Raw genomic sequence first — 16,793 nt, 5'->3', positions numbered from 1 at the left:
AATAGTCAGACTTTTTCTGGCATTTTTAAAAAGTTAAATATCTTGAAAGAGAGCTTTATAACCAGTTAATATCTTTAGCTTATTTTATGCTCCAGTGACTAAAAAAGTATCAGTTTTAAATTCTAGATTTTTTTTTTAAATTTTCACCTATTAAGTACATCTTTGATATTTTTGACTTTCAATATAGAAGGGACTAACAAGATCTAAACAAATCAAACATTATATGAAGCAATCTGCCTGCAGCTCATCTTCTTTTTGTCATTAAAAAGGCACACGATAATTCAATCATCTCACGAGCTTTATAAGCGTCAGCTATTTCTGTTTCTTAAGGGGCACCTGTCGTGTTGCTCAGGCCACCTAAAATAGAGTGATAAGTCGTATTCGACGAAAAATAAACACAGTGTGTCTTTTTATGTTGTGATATTGAACTATTGTATCAGATAAGGATGAAGGTTGGTACCTATTAAAACATTTAAACCAACTGCATTTGTTTGCAACTGTCATAAGTCAGGAATATGGTGTTCAGTAGTTAGCATTTGTTGATGTGGTGCATAAGTGTTTCTTGTTTCTCGTTTTTTTTTTGTATAGATTAGAACGTTGGTGTTCCATGTAACGTTTGAATAGTTTACACTAGTCATTTGAGGGCCCTTTATGGGTTGCTGTTTGGTATGAGCCTAGGCTCCGTGTTGAAGACCGTGCTTTGACGTATAATGGTTTATTTTCACAAATTTAGACTTGGATGGAGAGTTGTATCATTGGCACTCATACCACATCTTCTTATTTCTAATCACTAGGAGGACATAATAGGATTGGGGATTAACAGAGAAACATATAGGTCTCTGTTTTCAAAATTAGCGAAGAACACCAAATATCATATTTTATTTTCGTATAGAATACAACAGCTACATGTACATGCCAGCACCCGTTAACCTTGACAATGTTTAAAAATTAGAAAATTTAGAAAAAGAAACAGAAAGCTTGACATAACTCTTAACTCATGGCTATAGCATAAACACGCAATCATAATCATTGCATGCTCCTTTTTATAATGTATAGAGTTATAAACATTTTCATTTTACCCGCTTCATACAAAATGTGATTCGGTCAACCCAAATCAATTTATTAAAAGAAGCATTCAATTCTTATATAAAGCACGGAACAAACAAAACTATAAAAAACAATATTTTACAAAGAAATTAAAGCTAACACGTTGCATATTACGTGTGATTCAATAAATAGCAATTTAATTAACCAATGAAATCAATTCAATTTCAAGAGCTTCATGATATTAAACGTTCTGATATTTCCTTTATTACAAAATATATAATGAACCAATAATTCTAGTGATGTGTAAAAAAGTTCTCGTACAGGTTCCATTAATGGACAGACGCATGCAGTGCATGGATACACACCTCGCTAGTACATATAGGTAAGTTTTGTTAGTAATTTTTATGCGACGTAAAAGGTCAAAGCTGATGATATCACAATTAAAGATTTAAAATGGTGATATATGAATTTAACAAATATAGTATGCGAGGTTGTAATACCTAACAACTATCAACTAACTGTAAAACATAAAATCGTAAACTTACAGAAGAACACTAAAACTGTTTTATATCAGTTATTAAGAATTGAATGCTTCTTTTTGTAAATTTATTTGAGTTTCAAAGTGTTGACCGAAGTACATTGTTTATAAAGCGTTGAAACGCCTCATTCTAAAAATGGGAGCACGGTCAAACGATTTTACAACCCTTATGCTATAATATCTAATATTTTTTTAATAGCTTCTTCATTTCTTCATTCTTTGATTTATTTGGCCATTTTTCTCTAATCGTCATACATTTCGCTATAAAGTTTATTCTTTATTCCTAAGAGGATCTTTATTTTAGCTACTCGTTATTCTCTATTCTGTGTTAATTGTTGCTCATTTTCTCTATTCTGTAAACTCCAGTCACACCCACTAAGATGATGCTAGTACCTTAGTCTTATTTTGCCGAGTTGAAATTGAAAAATTATTTCAAATGAATCAGCTTCAACCAAAGTTCAGATCAATTATAGGTAACCGTACGGCCTTCAACCATGAGAAAAAACGTACCGTATAGTCGGCTATAAAAAGTCTATCTACTTACATCATGAGTGAGGTAGATTGTATAATATATGACTTGCATTGTTACTAACATCTAAAGATAACACTTTTCATTAAAATGAATATTTAATTTGTTTTTGATAATTACCATTTTCAGCACCAAATGAAAGCCGAAAAATGAAGAAAAAATATATCTAATTGACTTCTGAATGAAAATGGTGAGTTATGACTTTATTATTAGTATGATCCGTCTTTTATTCTATTTTATTCTATTTTATTTTATTTTATTTTATTCTATTTCATTTAATTTTATATTGTTGAACTTCTTGCTTATTAGTTTTTGAATAAGGAGAATGTAATCCAAAATATACAATTTTTTTCTTGAATTTTCAAACAAACTCTTTGTATGATCTTCCACTTATTTAAATATTCAATCTCCGTAGTTGTTTTTCTAGATACCTAAAGTTTACTTGCAAAGATAAGTCGAAAATTAATCGAAAAAAACTTATTTTGAATTCGGTTTCACGCATATATACATGCTTATTAGAACGACCGTAATTATATGTTTTGTTATTTCTTTAAATTATATCTGATAATTTACTAAATTTTATCATCGGTATAAAGACATCATTCGTAAATATAGCTCAACATGCAGACTTCTAATACGTTCAGGTATTTCACATCCAATTTTTTATGGAAATATTCTTTATAAAGCACAAAGGTGTCAGTATTCACCTCAGAAACTTACAAAACCTTTGAATAGACTTATTAAGAAGGGATATAATTACGATACTGTTGTCAAGTCATTAAAGATTGCATATTTTGGCGTTAATATTGAGTCACTGACAAGGTCTTTGCATCGGAACTAAACACATTTATTCTAAAACAGTTGTTGGCATGACACGGGTTATGTTCTTCTCATATATGTTATGATGGTATGATACTAAACCCCTAACGGGAAGGATTGTGCCTGATGTTCATATGATGAAATCATAATCTTTCAGTCAGTTTAATTGAAGTCTGGAGCTGGCATGTCAGTTAACTGCTAGTAGTCTGTTGTTATTTATGTATTATTGTCATTTTGTTTATTTTCTTTGGTTACATCTTCTGACATCAGACTCGAACTTCTCTTGAACTGAATTTTAATGTGCGTATTGTTATGCGTTTACTTTTCTACATTGGTTAGAGGTATAGGGGGAGGGTTGAGATCTCACAAACATGTTTAACCCCGCCGCATTTTTGCGCCTGTCCCAAATCAGGAGCCTCTGGCCTTTGTTAGTCTTGTATTATTTTAATTTTAGTTTCTTGTGTACAATTTGGAAATTAGTATGGCGTTCATTGTCACTGGACTAGTATATATTTGTTTAGGGGCCAGCTGAAGGACGCCTCCGGGTGCGGGAATTTCTCGCTACATTGAAGACCTGTTGGTGACCCTCTGCTGTTGTTTTTTAATTGGTCGGGTTGTTGTCTCTTTGACACATTCCCCATTTCCATTCTCAATTTTAAAATCACAAATGCATGCATAAATAAAAATAAAAAATAATGAACAACAAAAGCAAACTCAAGGGCAAAACTAGAATATTTGTCTGAGACAAGTTTTAAAAATAAGGATGTTTATTCTGTAGAATTGATTATCGTTACAATTCTTTGTAAATCTTTGTTTTTTCAGGGTTCACAAGAGATATTTCTTATTTATTCATATTTCTGAATGGTAAGTTAAAATTGAAATACAAATTTTTATATCATATTTAGACCACTGACTGTTTTCCGTAATTGTTTTGATTGCTCCCAAAGTGCGAACCTACTAAATCCATTCAATATATTATACAAATTAAAAGATGTAGTATGGTTGCAAATGAGATAGACCAGCTGACACAGAAATTGACAACAAGAGGTCACCATATGGTTTTCAACATTAAGTTTAACACATAGTCAGGTATCAAAGACCTCGAAATGACAAATGTGAGACAATTCAAACAACCGGATTTGTTTACAAAATAATGAACGAAAAAACAAATATAATATATATAAAGTAACAGACGACAACAACTGAATCACAGATTGAATTTCCTGTTGTGACAGGTACAATGAGAATGTGCTGGGATTAAACTAGTTTGAAGGTGTTAACCCTCCCCAGACATGGGACCGTGCTGTAGTAATACAACATTAAAAAAACAAGCAGTAGAAAAGAGCTTTACTCATTTAAATGGTACAAAACAGAAATACATTTAACAAATATACATAGTGGACGTGACAGAGTACTTATGCATCCCCACAACAAAAAGACGTACGTATGTCAACTAGTTCAAAGCCAACGACAACTAAAAGAGTATCATGTATCTAAGACTAAAATAACAATAAGTACACATCCAACCGCCAAATACATTCAGAGAAAAAAAAAGATGACCTTGAACATGGCCAAGATACAGGTATCTACAGATTGCAGAAAAATGCGAGACCCGTTCAACGATTGATTGAATGAGTGATTGGTTTGTATTTATCTTTACCAGTATTCGTGGTCCATTGCATTGTGTTACAAATTCAAAACTTTGATCAAGCGGTATCAAAATTGATAGTCTACTTTATTATTTAAAATTTCATTTACATACAAGTCGGCTAATCAGCTGTTAATAAAGTAGTTTGCAAAATCAATAAATCTAGAAGTAGCATGCCAGGTTTATCTTGTGTATAATATGTAATTGTTATAACAGGTGGACTGAGCCTTCCAGGGAGAAAAGGTTGGAGACGACTGGTGTATACCAGGATCATACTTACAAATTAATATTAGTGATTCAGAGCAGTCTATCGAATGTAAATTCAATGCCACAGATACAAATTCAGAGAGTGAAGTAATAGATACACTTGGGGAATATCAATTCATTACAAGGGAGATAACAACAATGAATATTCAGGCACCACAGCAACTAGGAAGTTTTTACCTAACGTTAACAGATCATCAAACGAGAAAACTGATTGACAATGGTAAGACGCTGTTATAGTTGATAAGGAATTATGGTAAACATATAACAAACAAAAAACTTTGACCTATAATGGTATACTTTTACAAATTGTGACTTGGATTGAGAGTTGTCTCATTGGCACTCATACCACATCTTCTGATATCTATTGAGAAAAAGTGTTGCTACTTACTGTACGAAAACAAAGGTAAGTCTAAATAAGATTTTTATTTTTCATAGAAATCTGATATCAAATATGACAAAACGAATAAAGCTCAGTATGTTTATAGACATTCTTAAGTCAGTTGCAAATAGTTCAGATTCTTCAAAGACATTTCGCTTGTTGTCAAATAAGTAAATGTTAACTCGTTGTTTTCAACATAGACCACTTAACAAAATGTAGTAAAATGCAAGTTAGTAAATTCTCCTCTACAAACTCTAAAAGAGGGACGAAAGATACCAGAGGGACAGTTAAACTCATAAATTGAAATTAAACTGACAACACCATGGCTATTAAACGGACACACAGACAAGTAATATAGAAAACAAAACATAGAAAACTAAAAACTAAAGACTAAGCAACACGAACCCCACCAACAATATGTGGCACCCGTCGTTGTGCTTATGTCATTACAAATCAGGTAAAAAGTATAATTCGGTAAGTCATAATCGTGAAAAGGGAAGGGTATTGTAGTTACGACACAAGGAACATAACGCTCAACCAACTCGGGATGGCGTCCATAAATTTTACGAAGGGATGATTTCAACTACACAATTTCAAACTCTGCTTATATTAATCTTTGATATTCATTTACAGACACACTACTCAAGACAGATGACGATGTTTATAGAATGAACGGGTCAACAATGGATTTGACGTTTACATTTAATGTATCTCTCTGGTCAAGGCAACATGACATTCTTCCATTGACAATTATTATCAATTTCAGCTGAGGATAATAAATGCTTCATCAAAAGATCTCGGCAATTATACATGCTCTGTAAAGGTCCCTATCGAGTTAAGGGTTGCCCGTAAGTACTTTTTCTAATGACTGCAACTGCAGTAACATAGTTATCAAAAACGATAAATAACTTATACAAAAAATATTTCAATCTGTGACGTATTTTAAAAGAGGAGAAAAATTACCAAAATGATCATATAAATGAAATACGAGACCCGTACAACGATTGCTTGAATGAGTGACTAGATGACCTTAATATTATTTATTCAATTTATTGGCAAACATTTGTTCAAATTTTCGCCCAAGTTGTTAACTTATATGAAATTACCTTTAAAAGATAAAAAGGTTTTTATAAGTTGTTTGTATCTCCATAATGTCCCGTACCTGGGGTAAAACATAGTCTAAATGCAATATTTGACACTTTTTAACTTTTGAGCACTTATAACACATCACTTAATGAAGATGTTTAATTCCCACATGTTTAACTGAACTGAATACCAAAAGAAGAGTTCCTTAAATGTTTGCTCTGTAATATATATGATATTTTACAAAAAACAGTTCTCAATTTTTGAAACTTCAGAACGCATTTTTGACAGTTGAAATTCAAGATTTTGGACTTTTATAATTCATTATTCTAAATTGAATCATAGGCACCCCGATACAAATATGAGTGTATATAAAAAGTAAAATCACAAAAAAATGCAGAACTCCGAGAAAAACTCAAAACAGAAATGTCAAATTTCAAAATCTAAAGCTCAAACACTTCAAACAAATGGACAACCAAATCTCTGAGACTGTCCAAAAAGAACGAGATGCATGCATTTCTCCTTCTGCATATTATATTGATTAAAGGGGCACTAGCTGTCAAATGCATGGTCACCGATTTGACTTAAATTCTCATATTTGATTCATAACAATGTAAAACATTTATCCAAACTACCAAAAGTCTAAAATAAACAGTTTACAGAGCATTGGATAGATAATATGTAGGTTCGTTTCGTGTGTATTTTAGTCCAGAATAAGAATAATTTTATATGGATCGAATCAGTAATCAAATAATTTTCCGTAGTTTCACTTTCATTGTTGACATTCTTTTTCTTTAAATAACCAGTACACGTAAAATGCATGCGTTGTCAATCTCTAACAAGGGGTTAAATTGAAGTTCACATGAAAACGGATTTAATAAGGTCGACTTATTAACTTACAAGTTTAATTTGACAAAATGGAACCATTTTGGCTGCTTAAGGTAGCACAATACAAAGATTTTATAACTCCAACTCCCAAGTTTTAAAATGCTGTAACTTTCTTAATAATGCTTGAAAATTTATAAAAGTGGTAGTTTTGGATAGCTAACAGATCACTCTTTCAAATAAATGCAATGTTAGTATTATGCAACAATTATGTAACCAATTATAATGTTAACTGTGTCTAAAATATTTTTCACCAAATTTCCACTTTCAAATGAAATTAGCTTCTGCATAGGTATCCCTAGAGGGATGATTTTATTATATGTTATTCCTATGGCCATTATCTACAAAAGGGTGTCTCAGATTTCAGATAAAATGAATAGAACAAATTTTACACCTAATTGAACATTGTCTTCTTTTGTGTGGTTAGGATGTTTACACTAATTAGAGATTATGGAACACCATAGAGACAATCTGAGACACCCTTTTGAAGCCCATGATGTGTTGATTAAGATTCCGTTAAAATTTTCTGTATAGTTAAAGAGATGATAGAGCTAAATTCATTCAAGTGAACGTACCCAGATTTTGCCACTAATTACATAATAATTGATTACATAATGATTGCATAATAAAAATATTGCCACCATTTAAAAGAGTAATCTTTTATCTATCTATATATACCTCTTTTATTATTTTCTATGCATACATAAGAAAGTTACAGCATTTTAAAGGTTAGTGATTGGAAGTAAAAAAATCTTTGTATTGTGCTACCTTAAAGCGAATTATTATTTCACTATTTCACTTTCATTATTGATTGAACAAAAAAAAAAATCTTACTTTAGTTTTTTTATACATCTCGTAGCTAGTGTCCCTTTAACATGTTTAAGGGTTGATATGGCATTTAATATGGATTTGACATATCTTGCCCATCTTAATGATTAAACAACAAACTAAATAAACTCGAAGCTTTTATTTTTTTAAGATTTATTAACAATATGTTCGTTTTCTATCCTCTAAATGTAAAGTGTTTTTATCAGAATATTCGTGGCTTATCATTCTAAATAACTATTGAATAAGAAACCAATTATCGAGTGAAAACACACTTTTTGGAATTTGTTCTTCTGAAAAGGGCATGGATAAAACAGAAGGCGTTGACAGTTTAATAACATTAACAGTAATATTGTTCATTCTTGAAATTTTTAGCAATACAATTTCTCGACCAGAACGATGACAATATCATTTATGTACAAGAAGGAAACACATTTGGTATATCCTGCGCTAGTATAACAGGCTACGACGTGGAGAAGATGTCAATAGAAGAAAACTTAGTCATATTAGCAGAAAGTAACAGTAACTTGGTGACTTTCTTTTTCAAACCGGATAGACAAGATTACTCCAGGGAGTTTGTATGTAAGAGTAAACCAAACTGGTTATATGTCAGGGTTAATGTAATCGTCAACTGTAAGTAGAATAATCTTAGGCAAAATACATTTATCAATTGTATTTTATGCTGATTGTATTTTTAAACGACGTAACACCAAATTGATTTGAAGATAAGACTAAACTTAAATAGCTTAAAGCTTGTGGTAAATTGTTCTTTTTCATTTTTAAGTGATGTCATAATTCTAAGTTACACACAACGGTAGCATTTGAATTTCAATATTACTGTGCATATTAATTCTGACTCTTGTATAAGGAACGACCGATATATAGTCTCCACGATTTAGATTCAACTGTGTGATTACCGGGATGATTTGATTATACAATTGAAAATCCAAGTTGATATCAATTATATTGGTTTAGGTACACAAATTATTGATTGAAACTGGGGGGGGGGGGGGGGGGGAGTAGGGTTGTTCCCGAACATTTGGTTATATTCCCAAATGACGCTACATTTTAGAACTTCTTTATTGACATCTTATTCATAGACGTAAGCATAATCAGATGAATATTGTCTTCACTTATTAAGTATAGATCTGTTCTCATGAACGTAATTGCATTGTAGATGCACCGGGCGTAAAAATGTTACTCGGAGAAAACAGAATTGACTGCTTTCCTGACGGTTTCCCGGACGCTTACACATTTTATAGATGGGAACATCAATCAGAAATAGGGGAACACATTCGTTATATAAACGGCTTAGGAAATGGGATATTGATTCTTCAGACACTTCCACAACGATATCAGATTAGCGGTATATATGTTTGCACAGTTAGCAACGGTATAGCTGATACGAATGGTCGTATGTTTCAAAAAGGTTTTACAAGTGTCAATTATCAAGGTGAGACAACTACATGGTTTACAGCAAGACGTTTTATTAGTTTAACATAATTTGGTGAACATGAAATAACGGGTACGGTGATATTGATTTTCCTTTAATTCCTAATTGTGACAAATAATAAAATAAAAATTCTGAATAATGTCAAAACTAAGATAGATAATGTCTTTCTGAAAAATTTTCACTTTTTATAAGGATTGAACAATGAATGCATCTCCAATACTGTTATCATTGTATCCTTCCATGTAGAAATTATAAAACAAAACTAAAAGCCTGTTTCATTTGCAGGTGCGCCAATATTTGTACCTGGACATAGGAATGTACAGCATAGTGAGCCTGGCGAACCTTTACTACTGACATTTCTCCTATACAGTGACCCTTTGTTAGATGACATATGGATTAAAAGCGTCGGAACTGATCGGAACCAAAGTGAAACAAAACATGAGTTCAGAATTTCAAACACAACTTTGTCGTATACGGCTTTTGGAAACAAAGGCAACATCAGTGGATATGGAATTACAATTGAAACAAACATTTTAAACAGTAATGACTTCAGCGTGTATAAGATATGGGCAAAAAATAAGTTGGGAGTAGCTGCTTACATATTCGAAATCATAGCAGTTGGTAATATAATCTTAACAAATTGCATGCTCATATTTTATTTAATGGCAGATCTTTTGATTACATTCTATAGAAAATACATTTAAGAGGTGTGATCTGATTAAAACACAACGATTCAACAGATTATAACTAATTTAACGGATTAAAGAATCTAGGGATCAATGTAAAGCCTTTAACAATGAACAAAGCCAATGATGGAAAATGTATGTTATCGTTTCTATATATACCGCGTTAAAAACGTATCTAACGTGTAGTTTTCGCATTTTATTGCAAAATGCGTTTCTCAGAATAACGATACAAATATCCAAAAGCAATGTAAAAAGCGCCTCCTCATCTAGATGAGTATTTAGAAAAATTTATATCAATATCTTTTAATAGATGAACATAAATAAAAGTGAGAATGGAAATAGGAAATATGTCAAAGAGACATCAAACCATCAAAGAGCAGACAACTTCCGAAGGCCACCAATGGGTGTTCAATAGAAAATACCGCACACGGAGGTGATATTCAGCTAGTCCCTAAATAAAGTTAGTTTATTACTAGTTCAGTGAAAATGGACGTCACAGTAAACTCCAAAACATATAACATGTATAAATGAACTAGAATTATAAACATACAAGACTAACAAAGACCGTGGGCTCCTGACTTGTGACAGGCACAAAAATGCAGCAAGGTTAATCATGTTTTGTGAGATTTCAATCCTCCCCTATACCTAACACTAGGCTATGTGATTATCAATGTCAATGTTAAAAGCTTACACTTTGTTAATCAATTACCCTTTAGAAAATTCAACAAATTCACGCAAATCTGTATTTGAAATACTAATACTAATAATTTTATAAAGTTATAATTGATAAGTTATATAACATATTTAGCAAAATAAGTCGTCAAATAGTTACTGTTTATAAACATTATAATTAAAATTAAAAATTAAATATTGTAATACTTGTTTTTAGAATCTCAGAAAAGGAACGAATTAAACACTAACCACAACGTTAAGCAATTACCTCGATTTATAACAATTGTCACCATAGCTACCTGTTTGTGGGTCTATATAGTCTTGAGTCATATCTTTGTTTGTGTCCGACATAGGCGAACCAGGCGGAGTATTGTATCAGAATCCTTGCTTGAAGACATGTACGATGAAATAGGAACCATTTCTGATCAAACTGTTAACATAAATCCGTTACCTACTGCACAGTCAGAACGGGTCCAGCAATTCAGAAGGATTCGTAGTCTCCAACCTGAATCAAGCACATCAAATGTGAACAATCAACTTACTACGGACCGTACTTTTAATACATCTTCACGATTATCCGTTCAAGAATATAAGCCTAATGCATTGCACATAAACAATATATTTGGAGTAGCAAGTAATGTTTCGCCTGTAATAGCTATCAATGATATTGTTCACATTCAAATACGTCAGCATTCGTCAAACAGTAACAGACAATCAACAATTTCATCAATCAGTGACGAATCAAGCAGTGGATCAAGTGGTGCAACACAAATTGCTTTTAATATCGATGAAGGGTACGAAAATCCATACCAAATAGTAATTAAAGAAGGACAGGACAGTCATACGTATAGTCATCTAACCAAGCAATCCGAGTAACTTGATGATTATAACTCATTATCGGCAGTGCGGACATATCAAGAAATAGTAGTTAATATGTCATATTCGAAAAAAATAAGAAATGCAAATTCCCAATAAGCGAAAAATGCATAACAAACAGATTCTTTAAAAAGACTTTTGTGAAAAGAAGGATTATTGTAGTATGTTTTTTGTTTGTTTGTTTGTTTCTATGTTTCATGTTCTTTGTTTAAGATTAAACAATCGATTTAAAAATTTCAGCTTGATATTTATTATACGTATTCTTGACGTTTATAAGAATACTAGGATATTTGATAAATTTTAGACATTCTTTTTTCGCTGAATGTATGTGCTATCGAAGCAAATGTGCATTTATCATGTTCATTTCAAAGAAGCATTTGCTTAATATATTTCAGGAAAAAGAGAGATCAATGCATTATCTTTTTGATTTTTAGTTATAGGCCACAGTTGTTTGCCAAATTGTACTTTTTTTTTTAAATTAACCAATTGCAAAAAAAGTTAAACTGTTACGGACGTATACAAATGTTTTTGACAATACGTGTGGGTAAACTGTTGCAAATAAACGATATAATCGTCTCCTAAAAAATCCTACAGAAATGGTCAAATATAAAGGATAAACAATGGGTTGTATTCTAACTGGTGGGGTTATCCGTGAGATAAAAGAAAGAGTATGTTATACACATTTGATTCACTGCACGCACTGTTAAACAATAATGATATCAAAATAAAGAAATGTTTATCGATGTCTTTTCGTTCATCGTCGTTACAAGGGGAAATATTTAGAACTTTTGATGAAAATGTATTTTAGAGATAAATTACACTGAATATAAAATGATCGGATCAATTTTTATATGTAATAAAAGACGGACGAAAGATGGCACAGGGATAGTCAAATTCATAGATTGAAAATAAACTGACAACGTCAGGGCCGTAAATAATAAGATAAACAGACAAATATTAGTACAGCAGATTCAACATAGAAAACTAAAGACTAAGTAACACGAACCTTACCAAAAACTGGGGGCAATCTCAGGTTCTCCAAAAGGGTAAGCAGATCCTGCTCCACATGTGGCACCCGTCGAATTTCTTATGTTGTTACAAATCCGGTAAATAGTCAAATTGTGTAGGTCACAGTCGTTAAAAGGGAATGATATTGTAGTTACGACACACCTTTGTAAGGAAAGATGGACGAAAGATACCAAAGGGACAGTCAGAAATCGAAAATAAACTGACAACGCCATGGCTGAAAATGAAAACGACAAACAGACAAACAATATAGACACAACATAGACACAACATAGAAAACTAAAGAATAAACTACTCGAACCCCACCAAAAACTAGGGGTCATCTCAGGTGCTCCAGATAGGGTAAGCAGATCCTGCTCCACATGTGTCACGCGTCGTGTTGCTTATGTGAAAACAAATCCGGTACATAGTCTAATTCGGTAGGTCACATTTATGAAAGGGAGGGGGATTGCAGTTACCACGTAAGGATCATATCCGATATCATTTGTGAAACAGTTATTCTATAACGGTCAACCAACTCGTGATGGCGTCCGTAAAATTTATAAAGGGATGATTTCAACTTCATCATTTGGAACTCTTGGTTTAATAGTTCCGTTGTGAGCAGCAACCCTCTATCAAGAAAATCATGATAGGAAATGCAAGCACGAGAATATTGTATCAATTGGGAGATATATACCCTGTATGCAGGTGCTGCTGGAATGTTGCTACTTAGAAATGGAAAGTTCACAATTGGAAAGTTGAAATCATCACTTTTGTCGTAAAATGATGTTTTCAACCGACCCTCATTGTCAATTGCTAGATGTAAGTCATGATATGAGGCCGACTTAACTGTATGTGCAGTATCCTTTTTAATATACTTAGTACTAAATACAGATAAATTGCATGTGTAATACAATCAATGGCAAGCGTGCTGTATTAGCCTCCCGTGAAGATATCGATATCAGCACGGTTGCAAAAGCTTTATCACACCTTTAGTCTTTATGACGTCACGTCATCGATTGCAGTCACTGTTGCAAAAGCCTTATCAAAACTCTAATCTGTATGACGTCATGTCACATAAAAAATATCTACTTCAGGTATATTTATATAATAAAGTGTATATGATATGGCTTTTTCAATATCACACACCGTATCAACCCTCAACCAATATAATCCCTCGAGCAGAGCTCTTGGGATTATATTGGTGTCTCGGGTTGATACGGATGCGATATTGAAAACGCCATATAATATTCTCTTTTTATCTCTAGCTGGGTGGGATAGATGCGTTTCACATATATAGTCACCAAATTTTGAATTATTTAGTGAAAGAACATCATCTATATAGCGGAAAGTAGAGTTTAAGGATATTGCTAACTTTTTATCTTTCTTCCTAAGAAGTTCCTGCATGAAGTCAGCCTCATAATAATAAAGAAGCAAGTCGGCAAGTAGAGGGGCACATGTACAGTTTGTGTCCATTGGAATGCCGACGGTCTGTTGAAAAACACGTTCTCCGAACGTAATAAATATGTTGTCAATCAAGAAATCAAGCATCTTGATAATATCAGTTTCAGAGAATGTTTTGTTTGAATCAGAGTGATCCTTTACAAAGTAGGATTTATCCCTCCCTAAGACAAGATACTTGTATCTACCTTGGCTATTCTTTTTTATGAAGCAAAGTAATACCAAGTCTTTTAATTTGTCATTTAATTTGGAATGTGAAATACCTGTGTAAAGAGTAGAAAAGTCAAATGTTTTAAGACTGTTACAAGATGAAAGAGAGTTAGATTGTATGTACTTTAAAAGATCTTTGGAGTTTTTAAGTATCAACATCTGATTCACGCCACCTCTAGAATAGGTAGTTTCACAATAACTTTAAAGCCCGTCTTTGATTGCTGATAAAATAGATGTTAATAATTTAGAAAGAGGTTTCGTCGAACACTTGGAAGACCCAGCAATATACCGTTGTTTGTACGGACACTTATGTAGTTTAGATATACAGTGATTGAAGATTCAGTTCTTCATCTTTGGTTGAAATTCCGAAGGAACACAGAACAGACCTATGATTATCCAGGATTTCCTCTTTGGTAAGTGTCGTGAGGGTATATGTTGAGTTTCCAAATGAATTGTCAATACCTAATTTGTTTATCAAGCAGTTAATGTAATGAGTTTTACACACAAAAACGATGTTGTTTCGTTCTTTATCTGCGAGGACAACAACATATTTGTCATGGAGGTAGGATAGGTGTTTTGCAACATTTGGGTCTTTAAAGATTGACGGAACATGGGCATTGATAGACCCAATAAGTTACGACATACTGCAAATAAAAATGCAGTAAATAGATTATGTTAATACATGTATCTTATACAATTTCCATCGTGAGTAGCGATGCTGAATAAAAGTAATAATATTAACATGACCTTAAATCTGAATACATTGAGTGTCTGCTGCGATTGACAAGTTATATCTCTATTCATACACTTATGTCTAATTAAGATGGATGAATAACTTTCATATTGAGTGTTTTTATCGTTTTTAACAATATTGAAGAAAACAACCTATTGGATTTAAGAGCAACTTAGACAATACATTGTATGTCGATTTCTTTAAAGGTTGCGAATACGTTGTGCACTAAAGATAAACAATGTAAGGAGGGATAACAATAACGTTTAGGTAAGCAGAGTCAAATGCAAAAGCGCATAACATATTTATATTATTTACCAATAACCTAAAGATCATCCCGGGAGAAAATAATCACACGAAAGATACATGTTTGGCGGAAGAAAACAATTATTAAAAACAGAAATAAATCAAAAGGTTTTCCAGGTAAATATGGAAAGACCAAATGAACCCGTTTAGCATTAGTTTTCAATGTTTTTAGTTTTTTCTGTCTGATCATGTCTGGATAGTGTTTTTTTTTACAAATATCAAACGAATACGATTCGATGTTAGCAATGTTAGTCTTTTGGTCTGTGGATGACGTTTGGTTCAAAAACATTCATAAAAGAATCCATATTTGAAAAGTACACTGTAAATACCAAAAACGAAATACGAGTTGATCACCACATAACTATAACAGTTAACATCCATATTACATGAACAAACATTTTTTCAGAAAAAAAAGAATGTTAATGCCATATCATTGATATTATCAATCAAAATATATTTCCGGGTTTTAATTATTGAATAATGTATATTGTTTACATAAAAAAATCTCAGACTATTATAAACAAGTCTGCGAATACGATTATTGCATTATATCAATAGATATATTTCCTGTAAAACACGGATATCACCAAGTACCACTTACAATACTATACATATACAATAATATACTTCATACCATACTCAGGAAGTCCTTGACGAGATAGAGACCGTTAAATATAATCTATAATAAATTTGCCGTTTACATTTGATAAGATGTAACTGATGTGAAACTGACAAGGAGGGGTATCAAGGCTATTTCTGGACCATATAAATTAAATTATTTAACAAGTCAAGATGAAATAGTATAGTTGTTATCATAAATGATAAATGGGGAATATGGTAATCATGGTTTCGACCATTTATTAAAAATCATTTGTGCTGACTATTGGAAATCCCCCTTTCCCCCCCATTTCACCCCCCCCCCCAAAAAAAAAAACACCAAACCCCGTGTTTATTAAAATAAAAGAACAAAAGCAATATATCTGTCATACAGACGTCCAAACAAAGTGACAAGTTTAGCTAGCTATAAAACCAAGTTTAATTGTGCCATTTTACTCATAAAGAAATGCGTGTATCCAGTCAGCAGTATTCGTTGATGCGATCGAGTTGTCCATTTAATAGAGGATTGAACCTTTTGAAATGTTCCTCAAATTGATGATCATGTTTCTTTTGTTATGTACTTTTCACATGTATGTTGAAGAGCAGTAACCGCACGATTATTGTAAAGTTACATAGGTTAACTGACAAAAGACATGCGTCCATTAGCACACAAGACGGGCTCGTTAAAAAAAAAAAACAATATAAAAACTTACAAATTAATGTATATCTAACGATTACAGTGGTCGTGAAATACATTCACATTCTTTTCTTAACAAT

General features: G+C 32.4%; 2 protein-coding genes across 2 annotated transcripts in view; one reads left to right on the top strand and one right to left on the bottom strand.

The window, feature by feature from the left end:
* Window positions 1–16,793, bottom strand: part of LOC139499401 (uncharacterized) — a 333,926-nt gene that overhangs the window by 14,041 nt on the left and 303,092 nt on the right. The gene's annotated exons all lie outside the window — the stretch shown is intronic.
* On the top strand, window positions 1,317–11,941 carry LOC139499400 (uncharacterized). The gene is made up of 9 exons (XM_071288078.1): window positions 1,317–1,429; window positions 2,244–2,304; window positions 3,756–3,797; window positions 4,798–5,068; window positions 5,861–6,075; window positions 8,396–8,653; window positions 9,198–9,473; window positions 9,759–10,094; window positions 11,049–11,941. Exons 6-9 carry the CDS (start codon window positions 8,500–8,502, stop codon window positions 11,705–11,707), a joined length of 1,425 nt encoding a protein of 474 aa, XP_071144179.1. The 5' UTR covers window positions 1,317–1,429; window positions 2,244–2,304; window positions 3,756–3,797; window positions 4,798–5,068; window positions 5,861–6,075; window positions 8,396–8,499; the 3' UTR covers window positions 11,708–11,941.

This window comes from Mytilus edulis, chromosome 12, assembly GCF_963676685.1.
Source record: "Mytilus edulis chromosome 12, xbMytEdul2.2, whole genome shotgun sequence".
Classification (NCBI taxonomy): domain Eukaryota; kingdom Metazoa; phylum Mollusca; class Bivalvia; order Mytilida; family Mytilidae; genus Mytilus; species Mytilus edulis.
This window is presented reverse-complemented; position numbering and strand designations above follow the sequence as displayed.